The 21,210-nt window shown below is 44.9% G+C and overlaps 1 protein-coding gene across 12 annotated transcripts in view; it reads left to right on the forward strand.

The window, feature by feature from the left end:
• The window catches only part of LOC110074911 (signal transducer and activator of transcription 5B), an 81,542-nt gene that overhangs the window by 41,883 nt on the left and 18,449 nt on the right, over window positions 1-21,210 (forward strand). For 3 of the 12 annotated variants that reach the window (XM_073004285.2, XM_020785659.3, XM_078377908.1), the window contains one exon: window positions 20,106-20,250. In XM_073004285.2, coding sequence (XP_072860386.1) covers window positions 20,156-20,250 — 95 coding nt within the window. In that variant the 5' untranslated portion in view covers window positions 20,106-20,155. The remainder of the gene's footprint in view (window positions 1-20,105; window positions 20,251-21,210) is intronic. The other 9 variants (XM_020785656.3, XM_020785654.3, XM_078377905.1 and 6 more) reach the window with 3 other exon arrangements.

Below are 21,210 nucleotides of genomic sequence, written 5' to 3' on the forward strand. Positions count from 1 at the left end.
ACAATCTCTTGGTCATTAGAAACAGTGCTTTCTGCTTTAGTCTGGTTTTATTCTAGCACGTAATTATTGGTAGCATGTTTGAGTGAATGCATATTTGGAAGGGAAAGTTCTGTCATGTCTAGCTGCAGATCTACTGTAGTGTTTCATAGAGTTTGGCCTTGAAACAAATTTCAGCACATAAGCCCCTCCACGTTTCTAACTAGTTGGCAGGTTGCACTTCAGCTCTTTTCATATATGCAGACTGTCAGTGTTGACACATATAAACTGTACTGCGTAACACTTACCTCATTTGTTTACTCCCTTGCTGCAGAGATTTCTTGAGCAAATAGCAACTAAGCAATTTTTAACTGTGAACAACATGCAGATCGCTTACATTTTAGGTTAGGTTGAAGTTCTCATTTTATTCTGCCAGTGATGCTGCATAGTGAAACAGTTACCCTGATGATGTGGAACAGCCTCCCCTCCATTCCTGTAGATTGGAGATAGTGAATGTTGTCATGCTGCAACTCCCAATGTGTGCCTCACCATTGAAGTGTGCCTGGTAGACCTTTGGATATTTGCAGTCCCAACTGCATCTGGGGGTCTAAAGCTTCCCATCCTGCTGTAAATGGACAAAGGGCATATTTCACACAGCTTTTATTTTTGCCTGCATCCTGATGGGGTTGTGATATTTCTCCCCCAGCAGAAGTGCATATATTTTCAGATGCTTTAAAATGATACATTAGTCTTGTTGGGAGTTTTAAGCAGAAACTTTTTCATTTCAGACAATAGGACATCCTTCTTCAAATCCAATCCCATACTTAAGCCCCCGTAATTAGCATTTTTCTTCAGCTTTGTTTTTTTTTAAATACCTATCTAATTTAACATGCTTTGTGCTTCTCTTCTGCAATTTGGGGTCATTCTGTGGCTTGTGATTCAAAATTTGTTCACAATTTCCATTAGCAGCTAAGAAGCTGAGGCTTCAGTTTGTCAGGGGTCATAATGCCACATAAATGCTGAATACAGTGGATTGACGTTATACGTTATGACAATATTCTTAGACCGGGTTTTATTGGTTTTAATGCTTTTAAGGTAATTACCTGTTTTAATTGGATTTTATAGGCTACAGTAGTCAGTACATTATAAAGGTCTATGGCCAGAAACAATAAAGTTTATATGTATGTAAAATTCGTTCACTTTGCTTTTAGTGATTGCTCTTAGTTGTGCAAAGCTCTGCAAGGGAGTGCCTTGGGTGTTTCATTACCCAGAGCATTTTCGCAGTCATTTCCGCAGACTTTCACAGCATGGTAGAATAAGTTTCCTTCATAGAGACCTTTGGGTAGTGTGGGTGGCATATAAATCAATCAATCAATCAATCAATCAATCAATCAATCAATCAATCAATCAATCAATCAATCAATCAATCAATCAATTAAATAAATAAATAAATAAATAAATAAATAAATAAATAAATAAATAAATAAATAAATAACAAAGAAAAACAAAATATCTTTGAGTGTGATTACATGTGGGAGGGGAAATTTTATTTGAATTGGATTTAGCATGTTTGAAATCCATTTTTAAACAGGTGACTACACAACACACATTGAAATGCAGAGTTTTTTGTCTGGGAAGTGTACTTTTTGATTCAAAAGCAAGGTATTGTACTTGGCTGTCAGACAGTTGTTCATTTTAAATTACTGTGAAATTGATTTATTTTGAATCATTTTGCCATATGTGAATTGTGTCTGTGGAATTTGCCACTCACCTCTGTGTGTGTGTGTGTGTGTGTGTGTGTGTGTGTGTGTGTGTGTGTGTGTGTGTGTGTGTTTTCTCTCCCTCCTTTGCAAGCCTAGAAGCAGCAATCTAGTCAAAAGTTTGGGGTCTGTTTCAAAACCCACTGGACCAAACTGATCAAAAGGGCAACAATAATAACATGAACAATAAAAATCACAGTAATAAACATAACAATAAACATAACAATAAACATGAACATGAACATGAACATAAACATAAACATAAACATAAACATAAACATAATAATAATAATAATAATAATAATAATAATAATAATAATATTCATAATAATATTCATAATAATATTCATAATAATAATATTCATAATAATATTCATAATAATATTCATAATAATAATATTCATAATAATATTCATAGTAATATTCATAAAAATGTACAAAGAGAAACAGGCCACAAATCACACACACTCTGGTGTCTGTATACAAGTGCCAGGAGTATGGGAAACAAACAAGAAGCACTAGAAAGTTTAATTCAGGAGGGTAAGGATGACTTGATAGGAATAACTGAAACTTGCTGGTATGACTCATATGACTGGAATACAGCGATTGAGGGATATAAACTGATCAAAAAGAACAAAGACTATAAAAAGGGAGGTGGTGTTGCAGTATATACAGTGGGGTCTCTACTTAAGAACTTAATCCGTATTGGAAGGTGGTTCTCAAGTTGAAAAGTTCTTACGTTGAATCTGCATTTCCCATAGGAATGCATTGAAAACCATTTAATCCGTATCTGCTCTTTTCCGTCCATAGAAACTACTGTATAAAAAATACAAATTCCTGCACAGAAATACGGGAGGAGGAGAGTGGCTGTCCCATCAAGAGCATCTGGATCAATCTAGTTGAGGCAAAAAACAAAAGGAACTTGGTAATTGGAGTCTACTACCGACCACGCAATCAAAGAGAGGAAGCAGACAAAACTTTTGAAAAACAAACTGCAGGGTTTTCAAAGAGACGTGACGTAGTAGTGATGTGAGATTTCAGTTATCCAGATATATGTTGGGAGGTAAATTCTGCCAAGTATGGCCCTTCCAAGAAATTCCAGGCTTGTGTGGCTGATAATTTGCTCCTACAAAAAGTGGAGAAAGAAACTAGAGGATTTGCTTTCCTTGACTTGATTCTGACCAGCAAAGATGACTTGGTGGGGGAAGTAGCAGTAAGGGAAACTCTAGGTGAGAGTGATCATGTCCTTCTAGAATTCTTGATTTCAAAGGAAACGAAAGCAGAATGTAGCCACGCACTTCTGCTGGATTTTTAAAAAGCCAATTTTAATAATCTCAGAAGAAGGATAAGTAAGGTCGCATGGCAGGAGATCCTAACAAGAAAAGGAATCCAAGAAGGGTTGGAGCTTCTAAAAAAAGAAATTCTAAAGGCTCAACTACAAACCATTCCAACAAGAAAAAAGGTGGGAGACAGTAAAACAGGCCAGTGTGGCTTCACAAAAAGCTCAGGGAGGACCTAAAAACCAAAAAAGACATGTATAGGAAATGGAAAGAAGGCCAGGCCACCAAGGAAGAGTATAGACAAGTAGCAAGGAAATGCAGGGATGGCATTAGTAGGGCAAAAGCTGAGAATGAGCTGAGGTTAGCTAGAGACACTAAAAGCAATTTAAAAAGCATTGTATTCAGTTATGTGAGTAGCAAAAGACAAACAAAAGACATAGTGGCACAGCTCCGCAATGGAGATGGAAAAATGATAACAGAGGACAAAGAAAAGGCAGAGGTGCTCAATTCCTATTTTAGTTCCGTCTTTTCCCATAAGACAGACTATGAACTTCCAAACAAATTGGAAGTGCAAGGGGGGGGCATAGGATTGCAGCTGGAGATAGATAAACAAATAGTCAAAGAATAACTTACCACCTTGAACGAGTTCAGATCTCCAGACCTGGTGCTCTTTAATATTTTTATTAATGACTTGGATGAGGGAATGCTTGTCAGATCTGCAGATGATACCAAATTGGGCAGAATAGCTCATACCCTAGAAGACAGAAACACATTCAAAATTACCTTGATAGGATGGAGCACTGGGGTGAAAGCAACAGAATGAAATCAACAGGGATAAATGCAAAGTACTGCACCTTGGGGGGGGGGGGGAAACAATTGCACAGTTGCAAGGTGGGGGATATCTGGCTCAGCAAAACAACGAGCGAGAAGGATCTTGGAATTGTCATAGATCACAAGCTAAATAATGAGCCAACAGTGTGATGTGGCCATAAAAAAGGCAAATGCTCTTTTAGGCTGCATTAATAGAAGTATAGTATCCAAATCCCACAAGGTGCTAGTCTCCCTCTATTCAGCGCTGGTTAGCCTCACCTTGAGTATTGTGTCCAGTTCTAGACACCACACTTTAATAAGGATGCTAACAAATTGGAACAAGTTCAGAGGAGGGCGACAAGGTTGATCAGGGGGCTGGAAACCAATCCTTATGAGGAAAGGCTGAAAGAATTGGGCATGTTGGTGATATGATAGCACTCTTCAAATATTTGAAAGGCTGCCATACAGAGGAGGGTCAAGGTCTGTTCTTGATTATCCCAGAGTGCAGGACAAGCAACAATGGGGTTAGTTAAAGGAAGCCAGATTTTGGTTGAATATCAGGAAAAACCTCCTAACTGTTAGAGCAGTACGACAGTGGAACCAGTTACCTCGGGAGCTGGTGAGTGCTCCAACACTGGAGGCATTCAAGAAAAACTTGGATAATCATCTGGCAGATCTGCTTTGATTGTATTCCTGCGTTGGACTTGATGGCCTTGTAGGCCCCTTCCAACTTCACTTTTCTATGCTTCTATGATTCTTTCTCCATCTCTTGTGTGTGTGAGTCTGTTTCCATGTAAGGCTTCAGGGAAACCTATTTTTTTATTTTTTTTATTTTCTGTTTGTCATTCTGTGCTAGTGCTATGCCAAACTGCAAGAAATTAAAATATGTATACTGTACCACACAGTTTAAAAAGAGATTACATTTTTCCAAAGAGGAATGCACAAGTTGACCCAAAACCCACATAACAACCATGTGATTTTAAACCGATTTTAAAAACTCCAGTCCCTCTCCCAAATTTTTTTATAATGTAGCTGTGTCCTGTGTGAGAGAACCAATAGTTAATATTGTAAATGGGGAAGGAAGGAAGTTGTTGCAAGGAGACCAGGGGAGAAACATAACAGAATATTCAAACAGTAGGTTGCCTGCAGGGTCTCACCATGCCAGAGTCTATGCTTAAAGAGATAAACTGAGTTCCTTTGTTTTTCTAGTAGATACAATGCCATCAGAAAAATAGGATGTCCATAACAGCAACCTGCATCAGATTTTTCAGCTCAGTAATCACAGTAATGCTTGCTGAAGACCCATCCATACACACACACATGGAAGGCAACAATTGGTGGTTGCTTACTGGTGTTCACATAAGGGTTGTGCAACTTTCTGCAGCTAATTGACCAGGTGCCAGAGTGCAGTTTGAGTGTCTGGTTGTGCAGTTGAGCGTGTGACCAGACATAGAACTGAGACATGCCCCTGTACCTCTTCAGTTCACTGTAGCTAGCCATAGAAGTTACATGAGCCTAATGTGCTCACCACTAGGATTTGGACCTGTATATAGCAATAGAGAGAAGACCATGATATACCATAGATGATCATGTTTCCCTTCACTATACAGTGGTGCCTCGCTTAACAACGATAATCCATTCCAGGAAAATCGCCATTAAGCGAAAACATCGTAAAGCGAAAATAAAAACCCCATTGAAACACATTGAAACCCGTTCAGTGCGTTCCAGTGGGGTAAAAACTCGCCACCCAGCGAAGATCCTCCATACAGCGCCCATTTTCGCTGCCTGTATAGCGAGGAATCCGTCCCTAAACACAGCGGGGAGCCATTTTAATTACCCAGTGGCCATTTTGAACCGCCAATCAGCTGTTCTAAAAACATTGTTTTGCGAAAAATCGGTTCCCGAAGCAGGGAACTGATCATTGCAAAGTGAAATTCCCCCATTTAGACCATCGTTTTGCGATTGCAATTGCGATCGCAAAAAGATCGTCGTAAAGTGGATTCATCATAATGCTGGGCAATCGTTAAGCGAGGCACCACTGTACCATGCACAGCTACTGTCACTCAATGTCTTCTAATAAATAAATAATTCCATTACGATATAAGTAATTCCATTACGACAAAATCACTGTACGACGATCTTTTTGCGATCGCGAAACAATGGTCTAAATAGAGTTTTTTCGCTTTGCGATGATCGGTTCCCTGCTTTGGGAACCGATTCTTCGCAAAATGATGTTTTTTAACAGCTGATCTGCAGTTTCAGAATGGCCACCAGGTGCTTAAAATGGCTCCCCGCTGTGTTTAGGGACGGATTCCTCGCTGTACAGGCAGCGAAAATGGGCGCTGTATGGAGGATCTTCGCTGGGCGGTGAGTTTTTACCCCATTGGAACGCATTGAACGGGTTTCATTGTGTTTCAATGGGGTTTTTAATTTCGTTTTACAATGTTTTCGCTTAACGGCGATTTTCCTGGAACAGATTATCGTCGTTAAGCGAGGCACTACTGTATATTGAACATGCAGGCAAATGTATTTGTTTTGGAAGAGTTTTGTACTACGGTGGTACCTGTGCTTCCATTAAGGTATATAATATAGTTGTACTTACAGTATATGATAGGCATAAGACTTGTGCGAGAGACTGGAAAGGAAGCTGTGATGTTCACCCTGTGCCCCGGTTTCTTTTTCTCAACCCAAAGGGCTTACACTGGTGACATTCCCTCTTTCTTTCACTGCCACCAGTGGATTTCTTTATTTGCGCTGTAAAGGACTTTATTTGCGCTGTAAAGGGGAGGCTCTTGAGAATCCCCTGGACTGCAAGGAGAACAAACCTATCAGTTCTAAAGGAAATCAACCCTGAATGCTCACTTGAAGGACAGATCCTGAAGCTGAGGCTCCAGTACTTTGGCCATCTCATGAGAAGAAAAGAGTCCTTGGAAAAAACCTTGATGTTAGGAAGGTGTAATGGCAAGAGGAGAAGGGGACGACCGAGGATGAGATGGCTGGACAGTGTCTGCGAAGCAACCAACATGAACCTGACACAACTCCGGGAGGCAGTAGAAGACAGGAGGGCCTGGCGTGCTCTGGTCCATGGGGTCACGAAGAGTCGGACACGACTAAACGACTAAACACACACACAAAGGACTTTAGTCTGATACTGGCTGCCAACAACAGAACTTGTTTATTAAAGGCTATTAACTTGGAGTTAACACATCAGCCTCAAAGGTAGCCCCACGTAGAGCGCATTGCAGTGGTCTAATCTTGAGATTACGAGCGCATGCACCAAGGTTTTTTCTATCTTTCTCTCTCTCTGCAAACCTCTCTCTTTTTCCCCTCACTCTCCCTCTCTAACTCCTCAACTGACACTTTGTCTCCCCCCCCCCGTCTTCTCATAAGCTTATGCAAATGAGCTCTAGCTATGAGTGACAGGCTTAAAGTGGGGCATCCCTCACAGAAGCCCCACAGAGAAATAATAGATTTTTGTTTATATGGTGGGAATCAGCATTTTGCAAAGGAGAGGGGAGGAAGCCGCCACAGCAAGGTCACAAGAGGCAACAACATGGGCTGGCTAGGAGTTCAGTAAGAATGAGTAGTGCAAGAGGAAACAGAAGATGTGGGTTTGCTTCCCACATTTGGGAGATGTAATTGTGTCTTCCTGTTCACAAAGCCTGGCTTAATTTTTTCCCTTCTGCTTAGTTATTAATTACATTTATATCCTTTTGTTTTTGTTTTTTTCCCTCCGCTGAGCTCAAGATGGCATACATGGCTCTCCTGCTCCATATTATTTCACATTGTTCTTAGAAAACTCTGTGAGGTAAATCAGGTTGAGAGAAAGTGACAGAATGGCTCCTGATCACCCAGAAAGTGTTACAGCTTAGTGGGAATTTGAACATGGTTCTCCCCAGTTCAGTACCCTAGTTCAGTACCCCAGTTCAGTACCCTAGCCACCAGGAGCTTTCTTTGGCCCTGTGATTTTAGATGGGGAGTTGTAGCCAGACTAGAATCCAGACTTTTAACCACACAACCATAGGATTGAAGAAAGGAAAGATTGATGATAGGGTTCATTCACCCGACCAAGGGCCCAGTTCCCATACCACATGCCCTTCTGCACCACAAATAGTGATCCCTGCCCTGTGTCTCATGAAGGCACCCTGTGCAGAACCACAATTTAGAGCAACTGCATAGAGGGGCATTCAAGAAGTTCCAGGTTCCCTCTATTGTAAGCTTTCTATTTGGAGAAAAAGCTGGAGAAAATCGTAACACCCGAGCTCCAGAAATAGCCCAGAAAGATAGCTAGTTGGAGTTGTCTGACTTATGCTCAAGAACAGTTTCATTTTGCCTCACTCCCATCATTGCATCCTGTTATGCCTCTGTTAATATCGATTCACCTGCTTGCCAATGTCCACGAATTATTTTCCAGCAGACTGGTTTAATGATGTTTCCCATCTTACTCTCTGCTTCAAGCAGCATCTCTACTTGGTTTATCATAGCCATAGAAACCATGGAGGTATTCAGGAGAACATCAAGCTGTTGGAGCCTGTGCTATCACGCTTGCTAATCCAAGATTCAGTAATGAAGTGCAGGTGGAGGACACACTGCATTGCATAATGTGCATAATATTCACATGAGATGGTAAGGTTGGGGTGGGGGTTGCCTATGTAATTACCATTGTAGCAGAGCTGAAACAGTTACCACTGCTTTTATTGAATCATGACATTTGTGAAATACTTTTCATCAGTATGATGCAGAAATGAAACTGAGTGACTATATCTTTGTTCTTGGTATTTCTGCAGCTTTCATGACCAAAATATGGAAGTTAAAGAATTACTAAGTCACCTTGTGTTTATTTAAGGATGGAATAACAAGGAATTAAAAAGTCAAATTTCAAAAGTAGCATAATGATAGGTGGTTTGGCTTATCTGAAAGACACTATTTAAAAGCTAAAAACTGTAAGTATAGAATTATTAAAAAGAATTAAACAAATATATTCAAAATAGTACATAATATCAATACTAAAAAAAATTTAAAAGCAAAAGGGCACAACAGTCCATTAAAAAATCTTCCAAGACAGCCGGTCACTAAGGAAAAGCTTGCCTGAAGAGAAAGGTCTTCATCTGCTTACAGAAGGACAGCAAAGATGGGGCCAGTCTGGCCTCCATGAGAGGGACTTCCAGAGTCTGGGAGCAGCAGCAGAGAAGGCCTTCTCCTATGCCTCCACCAACCACATCTGTGAGGGTGGTGAGACCAAGAGAAAGGCCTCTTCTGATGATCTCAGCACCCAGGCGGACTCATAAAGGGAGAAGCTTGAACCTAAGCTCTTTAGGGCTTTATAGGTTAAAACTAGCACTTTGAATTGTGCCTGGATCAGCAGCTAGTGGAGCTGCTGTAATGGGGGGTTATTGTTATCCCTGTAATGAGCCCTAGCTAACAATCTAGCTACAGCATTTTGGACCCACTAAAGCAGGGGTTTTAAACTCAATTTACTTGGGGGCCTGTGACAAGGTTCGTCTTTAGCCGGGGGGGGTTGGGTGGTAAAGGCGGGAAACAGGCGCGGAGGCGAGTTCGAGTCTTGAGAAACAGCAATTTTATTTGTATGAACACTTAACTCCACTGGATCGAACGGATCCTTCAAAACTTCATCAGATAACAGAGTATACCTCTTGGGTCTAACAACCGGCTGACCCATCTCATCATCTACCAAGGGGCCGGGCCAAACCGCTCGCGATCCGTCAAGGGTCTTAAAGGCGCACTCCTGACGGCGCAGATGGTCCCACAGCAGGGGTGGCGGGCCCAATCCCCCTCCGGGGGTTTCTGTTGGAACTCGGGCCCCGGGCGGATAACTCTCCGTCCCCCACCATGGTAGCCCACCGGGAAGACCGAGACCCTCCATTCCAGGGGTTCGTAAGTCCTACCCCGACCGCTAGTAGCTGGAGGCTCAGGCAGCAGTCCTCCGCCTCCCGGTAAGCTTTGAGCGCCTGGGGACCCGTCCGCTAGGCTCTTGGCGTCCTTCAGCCAATCCGTCTGCACACCTCTCGTTGTGCATCTGCCCAGCTCTCCCTCTCCCAACCAACTGAATTCCCGCGCAAAGTCTCCTTCCCCTTTCACCTCCTCCCACATGATTAAGTCCATCTCGGCTCCGCCCTCATCCACCAAGCACACTTCGGTAGGCCTCCTCTGTAGCTCTTCCTCATTCTCTATTTCTACCAGTATCCCCTCAGCACAGCCACTCGCGTCCTTCGAGCTCTCTTCTTCTGGGGACGGCACACTGGGTCCCACTCCTTCACACGCCCCCCTCTCTGAGTGGGCCGTCCTCCAGGGAAGATTCTCCTTCTCCCCTTCCTGTCGAGAGAAATAGTCGGCATTAGAGTGTGCCTTCCCCTTCCTATATTGTACCTGAAATGAGAATGGTTGTAAGCTAAGATACCACCTGGTCAGGCGGGCATTGGTATCCTTCATGCGATTAAGCCACTGCAAGGGTGCATGGTCTGTCACTAGTATGAACGGAGCCCCCAACAAATAATACCTCAGGGCGTGTACTGCCCACTTCACCGCCAAGGCTTCTTTCTCAATCGTCGCATACTTTTGTTCCCGATTACTCAGCTTTTTGCTTAAGTACATTACAGGGTATTCCACCCCCTCCCTCCTTTGAGACAAGACCGCGCCAATTCCCCTGTCGGAAGCATCTGTTTGTACCCAGAAAGGTAACTTGAAGTCCGGAGCATACCTAGAAGGTAGAGTTGCCAAGGTTTCCTTAAGCAGTCTGAACGCGTGCTGTTCTGCAGCACCCCACACCACACCTTTCCCCTTCCGTTTCAGCGTCAGATCTGTGAGAGGAGCTGCCACCTCCGCAAAATTGGGCACAAATTGCCTGTAGTATCCGGCTAGTCCCAAAAATTGTTGAACCTCCTTCTTAGTTTTGGGCACCGTCCATGATACAACTTTGTCCACTTTATCGGACACCGGTTGTATTTTGCCACCTTCCACCTGAAACCCTAAGAATTGTACACCTCTCCGCGCGATCTTGCACTTATCGGGATTTACTTTCAGCCCAGCTTGCTCAATTTCCTTGAGCACCCTCCTTATGTGTTCCAGATGTTCCTCCCAGGACTTACTATAGATCAAGATATCATCGATGTAAGCCCCCGCAAAATCTTTAACTGGGGCTAAAACTTGATCCATTAGTCTTTGGAACGTTGCGGCGGCGCCATGCAACCCGAACGGCATTTTCCTGAACTGGAATAACCCCTGGGGTGTCACGAAGGATGTTTTTTCCTTGTCCTCCTCTCTTAAGGGTATCTGCCAATAACCTTTAGTAAGGTCAAGTGAGGTCAGATAGACCGACCCCCCCAATTTTTCTAATAGGTCATCCACTCGAGGCATGGGGTAGGCGTCAAATTTGGAGACTTCGTTCAATTGCCTGAAATCTACACAGAGCCGCATCTTCCCGTCGGCCTTTGGCACCATCACCGGGTAGCTACGCCAAGGGCTCCGCGAGGGTTCTATAATGCCTAGTTGTAACATTTCTTCAACTTCCTTACTTATAGCCTCTCTAAGGTGGTACGGCCAGGTTCTGTTCCCTGATCTTGTAACAACCCCTGCTGGGGTGTGTATCTCGTGTTGTATTAGCTGAGTCTCACCTGGTACCCCTGAAAACAAATGTTGGAATTCGCCCTCTAGCTGCAATAAGTCTTGTTGTTGTGCCGTGGGTAAGGTCTCATCTATAGGTAACCGGCCCTCTATCCGTCCCCAAGAATCAACTTCTGGTCCAAATTCATGCTCCTCTACTTCCCCCCACAAAGCCTCTCTTTCTTTCCACTCCTTAAGGAGGTTGACGTGAAAGATACCTTTCTTCTTAGTCTTGTCTGGCATATATATCTCATAGTCAACATCTCCTATCTTTTGTACCACCTCATATGGGCCCTGCCAAGTCGCGAACAACTTGGCTTGTTCAGAAGGCATCAACAACAAAACCTTTTGCCCTGGTACGAACTCCCGCACCTTCACTCTTTGATCGTATCTCCTCTTTTGCCCGGCTTGGGCCTGGCCAAGGTTGGCCTTGGCCAGCCCCGCTGCTGTTCTTAGATGCTCCCTCATTTCGATCACTTGTTGAATAGTTATCCGCGCATCGTCTGGACCTTCCTCCCACCTCTCTTTTACCAGATCCAGAATACCTCTGGGGTTCCACCCATACATTAATTCGAATGGAGAAAACCCGGTAGAGGATTGTGGTACCTCCCTTATGGCAAACATTAAGGGTGCTACCAACAGGTGCCATCGTCGGGGCTTTTCCATGACCAATTTCCGCAACATGCCCTTTAGGGTCTTGTTGAAACGCTCCACCAAGCCGTTACTCTGAGGATGATACACGGCGGTGTGGATGGGTTTCACCTCTAGGAGGCGCCATAATTCTTTCAAGGTTTGGCTCATGAAATTCGTGCCTTGGTCGGTGAGTATCTCCTTGGGGAACCCCAGCCTCGTGAATACCTGCATTAACTCCCGCGCTAGAACTTTGGCCGTGGTGGACCTCAGTGGGATCGCTTCGGGGTACCGGGTGGCATAATCTATGATCACCAGGATATGAGTATGTCCCCCTTGTGACTTGAGCAGCGGTCCCACAATATCTAATCCAATCCTTTGGAAGGGGTGATCCATAAGGGGCAACGGGATTAACTCAGCCCCCGTGGGTGGCTTCCTTTGGGTTTTCTGACATTGAGGGCAGGTCGCACAATACTCTTTCACCTCCTTCCGCAATTCAGGCCACCAAAATCGTTGCTCTATTCTTGCCAGCATTTTCTCTTCCGCCAAATGCCCCGCCAAGGGAATATCATGAGCCAATTCCATAACTTTAGGTCTCCATTTGGAGGGTACCACCAACCTTCTACTCGTATCCTCCTGCACATAATACAGCAGATTATTATCCATTTCCCACCCCCTTTGTCCTCTTACAATGGTTCCCGATGGCTGAGCCGCCAGCAGGGGCTCTCGCAGCGACGCGTCATCCTGCTGCATGGCTCTCACTTGCTCTCGCGACGTTCTCTGCAAAAAATCGGACTGATCCTTACAAACCTCCTCATCCCCTTGCAGCCCTTCCTTTACCGACCCCACATTGCGGGAGCCCACCCAGTCCCGACCAAGCAACATTTCACGCGTCAGTCCTGGAACGACCCCAATTTTCATTTGTCTCTCATCGTCCCCTACTTTCACGGTAGCCCACATAGTTTGATACTTTTTAAGGTCCCCATGGATGCATCGCACCGACAGTCCTCCGTCCTTCTTATCGCCCGGCAGATCCCTCACCAGGGTCGTCCCGCATCCCGTGTCTATGAGGGCTCTTTTTTTCATCCCATTCACCCAAGCGTCTATTTCCCATCGTTCCGAGGTTGGGCCCTGAGTTTCTACCGCGCGTGTTAATCGCCCCACCCACGAACAATCAATCCCGGGGCAATTTCTTTTCACGTGGCCCGGAACCCCACAGGAATAACAGATGATCCGCCCCTCTTTGTTGTCCTTCCCTACCACTCCCGGGGTGTAGAGGGGGCGCCCGTCCTTGCCCTCTTTCCAGCCCGTGCCCGGCGCGTAAATCCTCTGATCCACGGTAATAGGCCGGACAGGCTTAGGTGCGAACGGCTCGAAACTTTTCCCGCGCGCTCTAGCAGGTCCGCTCATGTCCGTGCCCGCCTTCGCAGTAAGGTTGGAAGTTGAAAGCGAAACTTCTCCTCGTGGTCGCTGTTTCTCCGCCCAGGGGGCGGTCACTTCCTTGCTCGCTTCTTCCGTGTTGCTGAAGTCCTCCAGCAGCGTAATCGCCCTCTCTAGCGTTTTAGGGTTGTTCTTCTGCACCCAGTTTTTAGCGTTGGTTCCCAAGGACTGTACCAGCTGTTCCAGCACGACTGCATCCACTAGCCTTTCCCCATCGTTTTCGGCTGGTTTCAACCACCTCATCGCATTAGCCCTCATTCTCTGTGCAACCGTACGCGGGTGGGTTCCTGGCTTCCACTTCAATTCCCTCAGTCTTTTCCTATAAGTTTCCTCCGTTAGGTTCAGGGTGCTCAAAATAGCGTTTTTCACCGCGTCATACCGCGTTGCCTCCTGAACTCCCAAGGTATCAACCACCTCCTGCAACAAGCCGGTGAGACACGGTATGAGCACCAGAGTCCACTGGTCTCGTGGCCACCCCGCAGCCGTGGCCACCCTCTCAAACGTATGTAGGTATGCCTCAGGGTCATCCGTGGCAGTCATCTTCTGTATTCGGATTGGCGCCGGCCCCGCCACCAGGCTGCCCCGTACGCTGGCAAGATTCCTGCCGCCCCTCTCCTCCTCGTTCCCTCTCCCGCGCATCTGTCGAGCCATCAAAATCTGCTGCTCGGTCAGGTTTTCTATAAGTCGAGCTTGCCTCTCCATTGCTTCGCGCAACCGGTCCACCTCTTGGTTTCCCGCCACTTCCTTCCCCCCGGCCCCACGTTGGGCGCCACTGTGACAAGGTTCGTCTTTAGCCGGGGGGGTTGGGTGGTAAAGGCGGGAAACAGGCGCGGAGGCGAGTTCGAGTCTTGAGAAACAGCAATTTTATTTGTATGAACACTTAACTCCACTGGATCGAACGGATCCTTCAAAACTTCATCAGATAACAGAGTATACCTCTTGGGTCTAACAACCGGCTGACCCATCTCATCATCTACCAAGGGGCCGGGCCAAACCGCTCGCGATCCGTCAAGGGTCTTAAAGGCGCACTCCTGACGGCGCAGATGGTCCCACAGCAGGGGTGGCGGGCCCAATCCCCCTCCGGGGGTTTCTGTTGGAACTCGGGCCCCGGGCGGATAACTCTCCGTCCCCCACCATGGTAGCCCACCGGGAAGACCGAGACCCTCCATTCCAGGGGTTCGTAAGTCCTACCCCGACCGCTAGTAGCTGGAGGCTCAGGCAGCAGTCCTCCGCCTCCCGGTAAGCTTTGAGCGCCTGGGGACCCGTCCGCTAGGCTCTTGGCGTCCTTCAGCCAATCCGTCTGCACACCTCTCGTTGTGCATCTGCCCAGCTCTCCCTCTCCCAACCAACTGAATTCCCGCGCAAAGTCTCCTTCCCCTTTCACCTCCTCCCACATGATTAAGTCCATCTCGGCTCCGCCCTCATCCACCAAGCACACTTCGGTAGGCCTCCTCTGTAGCTCTTCCTCATTCTCTATTTCTACCAGTATCCCCTCAGCACAGCCACTCGCGTCCTTCGAGCTCTCTTCTTCTGGGGACGGCACACTGGGTCCCACTCCTTCACAGGGCCGCTAGAGACAGAGTCTGGGTGAGGCTGGGCCGCATCAGATTTTCTGCCAAGCGGAGCGAGAGCCCGAGGAAGCCGCCCAGGAGTTTCCTTAGCCGACAGACAGGTGGGCTGGCTGGCAGGCTGCAGTTCTGGATGGACGGTGCAAGAGGTGCTATCTTGGGAGAGAGCCGGTGAGCGAGGCAAGGCTTTTTTTTACTCTTGACAGCAGAGGATGTGTGGGCGCTTTGGGGGGGCAGGCAAGGCGAGGGCCACAAACTATCATCTGGGGGGCCGCAAATGGCCCCCGGGCCGCATGTTTGAGACCCCTCCACTAAAGTTTCTGAACACTTTCCAAAGGGAGCCCCACTTAGAGCAGTACTCCAGCTGGGATGTAACTAAAGCATGTCCCACCATAGTCAGATCAGACCTTTTCAGGAACAGATGCAGCTGGTGCACTGGTTTTAATTGTGAAAGTGCATTCCTGGCCACTGCTGAAACCCGGGCATTCAGGCTCAAAGACAAATCCAGTCGCACACCAAAGCTGCCAAACTGTTTTAAGAGCGAATGTAACCCTATCCAGCACAGGCCGAATCCCTATTCCTTTATCTGCCTTTTGACTGACCAGGAACACCTCTATCATGTCTGGATTAAGTCTGAGTTTATTTGCTCTCACACAGTCCATTATTGTCACCTGACACTGATCTAGAGCTGAAACAGCTTCCTGTTTAAAAAAATGCACAAAATATTGTAGCCAGAAGAACTGGGAGCAATAAATAGGGTTTTGTCCAGTGAGGAAGAAAAAAAGGAAAAACAGCAACAGGCAAATAACTTGATGAAGGGAATGCCACAGTTTAAGTGCTTCAACCAAAAGGTTCAGTCTCCTGTAATCATCCACCTTGCCTCAAATAGCAAATGAATACAAAGAGATGCCTCTGAGGACATTCTTAGTGGCTGGGCATCACAGGGGAGCTAATAACTTCTATACATTTGTTTTCCAGGCTGTTGTATGTCATATCCTGCAGAAATTGTAATTTAGACTACGTACATGTTTTGGTTGGTCGGAATATGTTCGCAGTTATGCAGCCAAGATAGAGGAGGGTTAGTAATAATGAAGAAGATCCCACTATATGGAGACATGTTTGGTTCATTCCCTGTTTCTCTCTCATTAATACAGAGGAGGTAAAAATGAATCAGGCTAGTCACATATCATTCTTTTCACTTTGTCAGATTAGTCCAGTCTTTCTGAGCTATTCTTTTTTATGAAATATGTTTGAATCAATTTCTTTATCAAATGGCAGTGGTGTCTCATGTGCTTTAATTACTGGCAGATACCCAGTTCCCGCTACCATTCCATATACACATATACAGCTAGTGTGTATATGGTTGTGGTTGCATCATCTTTTAAGATTCCAGCTACTGAATTTGGCCTGTTAAGCCTTGGATCTGAACATGACAAGGCAGTGGGTTACTTTTTATAGTGTATTGCCCTCATCTGTCCTTTTTGCGCTTTCATTTGTTGTGTCCATTACAGTATATGCCAATATAAATTCCCACCATCCCAAAATAAACTGCTAGGCTTGAATGTCACCCAGGGCCAAAATAGAAGTTGGAACTTATCTTTGCTGGTGTTGGGAAGCCTCAGTGACCCAAAATAGCACCCATGAATCCAATGGCAGAACTCACCCAGACAGACATCATGTGAGTTGAGTGTCTAACTGCATATGTGTTCCCAAGAACTATGTGGGATCAAATCTTTGCTCTATACTGGACCAGTCCAAAAACTCATCTAGTATTCTGCTCAACCCAGTAGCATCCAGCCATTTACCTCTGGAAAGCTCATAACCTTCCCCTGCTATCCCCCGTGAACATTTCATATAGATATACAGGCTGTCTTAGTGAAGAGGTTTCCTTTAACTGTGCTAGACAGTCTTCATTTATTAATTACATGTATATCCCCCCCTTTTCTCAAGTGAGTTTAAACCTTCTCTCCTTCCCACTTTAGCCTTACAACAACCTAGTGAGGTAAAGATAGACTGAAATATGTTGACTGGCCTAAGGTCATCCGGTGGATTTCATGATTTAGTGGAGATTAGACCCTGGATTTTCTAAGTCCCAACCCAACTCATACAAATGTAGGAAGCAGCCTTATACTGAGTATATATCTAGCCCATTATCAACACTGGTTTTAGGCATGAGTTTATCCACTCCTACCTGGGTGATGCTGGGGTTGAACTTGGGATTTTATTCACATAAAGCATGTGTCTTACCACTGATGTCTAGTGTTACATACAGCACTGATGTTACCTGTCTGTCATGGGTTGGAGGGAAAGTTCCATCCTATGGGGAGTGGAAGGCGGGACATCAGGAGGAGGGGCTGTACTGTATATATATGTGGAGCTTGTGTGAAGAGAAGTCAGAAGCTGGGAGAGAAGCTGGGAAGAAGAAGCTGATGTGGGAGTCTGTGTGTCAGACAGGGTACTACTGTGTGTCAGTCAGTACCAACCTGATAGGTTCAGGTGTCTTTATGGGTAGCCAGAACTGATAGGTTCAGGGTCTGTGCTTTATTTAAAGGTGTTCTGTGTGAACCAACCTGGTGTATGTATGATTGAGACTAAGCCACGTTACTGTATCTTATTCACTTGATCATTTTATTTTCCCTGTGTGTTATCTAAATAAACCTTATTCCTTTATTTGTTAAAAATCCATTCCTGGTCTGTGTGACTCCTTACAGGGAATGGTTGGTGGCAGCTTAGTTAAAGGGTGGTATACTCCAGTAGGTCTGGGGTTGTCACATCTAGTTACTTTCACTTTTATCTGTATAACCCCTTAACTCATTGATAAACCCATTTCCCTTACAAATGAAAAGATTCTATATAAATAGTGGCTTATGAGTATGATGACATTTAGTGGTACTGAATTCCATTAAGTTATTCAAGGATTACTTTAAATTAGTTTATTAAGTAGTTTGTGAAGCATTGCATCCAGCAGTCTTTAGAGGTGATCCTGAGCTCTAATATTAATACTCTATTCAACTGTTACAGAATTGGAGAGTTAGAGAGGAGTGCCTGGTGCTGCCCCTTCTGTTGTCGTTTAGATTACACAATCATTGACAAATCTGAAGAAGAAAGATTTCTGCTTGCAGATAGATTCTCCATGCAAAGAAATTCTCAAGATTTTCCAGAATTCTCCTTCACATGGAGAGTCAGACTTTGTGCAAGTAGGATATCTCTCCTCTTCAGACTTCATGTCAGCAAAGTGATGGTGGACGTGCAGCTCACCACTCTCTTTCAAAGCTTGCTAAAATATGAAGGTTCCTGTGTGTGCCTGAATTAGGGCTATCGAGATAGATTACTCTGTTGTTTTTCCATGCTGGGTGCAATTGTATAAACCTCAGTGATGCTGCTAACTTAAAAATACACTGGTATTGAATTATGACATTTCTATAAGCATTTTAAAGGAATCTCACTGTTATTTGGGCAGCATTTCCTTCTGGAGGTTCAGGATCATAATCTTTAGTGTTGTTGATATACTAGGAGATGTGCTACTGGACTCTTGTGGATAAAGTGCTCTGTAATCATAAAAAGCATACCTGAACAGTTACAGACAGCATTTCACCACTGGGTCATCACAGCCTCTTTCCAGTAAATAGTTGTAGCAGAGGGCTATTTCCATTTGGGAAGGATGTCTTGGGCTCTCGGGATGAAAATTGACCATTAGTTCTTAGAGTTTGATCTGACATTCCAGAGTTTTACTTTGGTTATTAGATTATGGATCTCACAGTACAGATCAGAAAGAAAGGAGCAGGCTACTTTTTGATTTCACACGGGAATGTTTTTTTTTCCTGCCAGCTCCACCTAGTGCCCATCAGGTACCTCCTCTCAGGCACAGCCTGGCTTTGCTTCCTGATCCATCCGGCAGATTCCCCGGCCATATACTGTACTGTAACACTAAGCTTCAGAGCCCTAACAAGCCATTTTGGACCGTGGGACAAACAGTACGGGCTACAAGCCACCCCAACACAATGTATAAAAAGGAAGAAGAGGAGAATGTAGTATTCCTACCTGCAAAGAAAGAGAAAGTTTGTTATTTAAAAGAAAGAAAGAAGGAAAATAAATTAAGAAGAAGAAAAGTAAATAGGACTGGAAGGTGTTGCCTTTTATTTTCCTGACATTCACCAGGAGATATACCTCCAGATTTTGGTGCATCTCAATTTTGGTGCCTTCGGGCAAAGCCCCAGTTGTTCCACCTTTGTTATAGTCTTAGTAAGCTTCTATCCCCCAGCTCTTAGACAAAACATGAAAACTTTCTGGACCATGGAAAATGGGAATTATAAATTATCTTTCTCTTGGCAGGCTTATTAGATGTACTATGGTGGCAAACACCTGGTGTCTAGATCAAGAGGTGGGGACCCAAGTCTTCTGAAAGCCACTATTCTGGTCTCCTGAAATGCAGACCCTCAAACCATAAAAAGGCATCTTGGGAAACAAATGGAATCCAGGATGCTTGTCTGCTTGTTTGTTTTTTAAACAGTAATCAGCGGCTGTATACTGTGGTTTCAATCAGGCCTCCAGAAAGCTGCTTTTCTAAGGAAGGTAGCAGCATTAAGCAAACTTTACATAAATGTAATGTTAAGTTTTCAATTTATTGACTAACTTCTTGGACCATAACTTGGACCAACATTATTATTTTTTTTGGACCACAACTCCCAGAAACCCCAACTAACATGCTCACTGGCCAAGCTCACTGGGGCTTCTGGGAAGCCAAACCAAACATTATGTTTTTCCTGAGCTTGTTGTAGAGAGGAGTCCTTTGCTGCCAAAGCTCTCCTACTAAGCCTGTTGGGAGGAAAGTCATTTAAATTCCTGTTTCACAAATAAGAAAGCAGGTGATAATGTCTGCTTCCCCCATGGAAAATGCATCAGATATATTCTCTCCAACCATTGGAGAGTAACATGAGTTTGAGATGGTGCTTGCTGAAGACTGCATGAATCTGGAGATCCAAAGCATGATGTTGTCTGCTTTTAACAAGTTCCTTCGTCAGCAGGTCCTGAGCCATGGCAGTGTGGATCCAAGCCCAGCAGCTTCAAGGAGATGCCCTACGGCAGATGCAAGCTCTGTATGGCCAGCATTTTCCTATTGAGGTTCGCCATTACCTCTCACAGTGGATTGAGAGCCAACCATGGTAGGTGAGCGTGAGGCCTAGCTGTCCAGGACCGCCTTACAAAGAACTGTAAGAGAAGAGTTACTGGATCTTTGTGGGTGCAGCAGATCCCCTGTTTTGCATTACAGTACAGTGGTGCCTCGCTAGACAGTTACCCCGCATGACAGGTTTTTTTGCTAGACATTGACTTTTTGCGATCGCTATAGCAATTCGCAAAACAGTGATTCCTATGGGGGAATTTCGCTGGACAATGTTTGGTCCCTGCTTCACAAACCGATTTTCATTAGATGGTGATTTTGACAGCTCCCTCCGCGCTCGCAAAACAGGTGTTTTCGGGACCTAAGCTTTGCAAGACAGCGATTTAAACAGCTGATTGGCAGTTCGCAAAGCAGCTTTCCTATGGCCGATCTTCAGTAGACAACGACGATTCTCCTCCATTGGAACACATTAAACAGGTTTCAGTGCATTCCAATGGGGAAATGTTTTTCGCTAGACAATGATTTCGCTAAACAGCGATTTCAGTGGAACGGATCATCATCGTCTAGCGAGGCACCACTGTATTGTGATACCTTAACCACATAATTCTGGCATCGTGTGGAGCTTCACCTGCTTACAAACAAAAATGGTTTTCAAAGCAGTTTGAATTGCCAAAAAAGGAGAGTGTTACTATTGAAATTAACATGATCTTTCTTAGCAGTGTCAATCATTAGGTGCAGCTCCTGTCTCAGTTCTGATTGGAGTTAAATCTAGGGATGGGTGAGGGGTTAATTTTCCCTCTACCCTACTCCTTGTAGTCCTTGTTCCAATCAGGGGGGCCATGTTGGCAGTTTTTGGAGGGAAAGTTCAGCCTTTATGTCTAGGATTATACAGCAAACCATATCACATATAGTTTGACCTTCATTTGTCATCACAGGCAGGCTGTCTTGGTTCTGCTTGCTTCATGTGAAGCCCAGATGTTCTGGAACAAGCCACCTTTTTTTCCGAT

This window comes from Pogona vitticeps, chromosome 6, assembly GCF_051106095.1.
Source record: "Pogona vitticeps strain Pit_001003342236 chromosome 6, PviZW2.1, whole genome shotgun sequence".
NCBI classification, from domain to species: domain Eukaryota; kingdom Metazoa; phylum Chordata; class Lepidosauria; order Squamata; family Agamidae; genus Pogona; species Pogona vitticeps.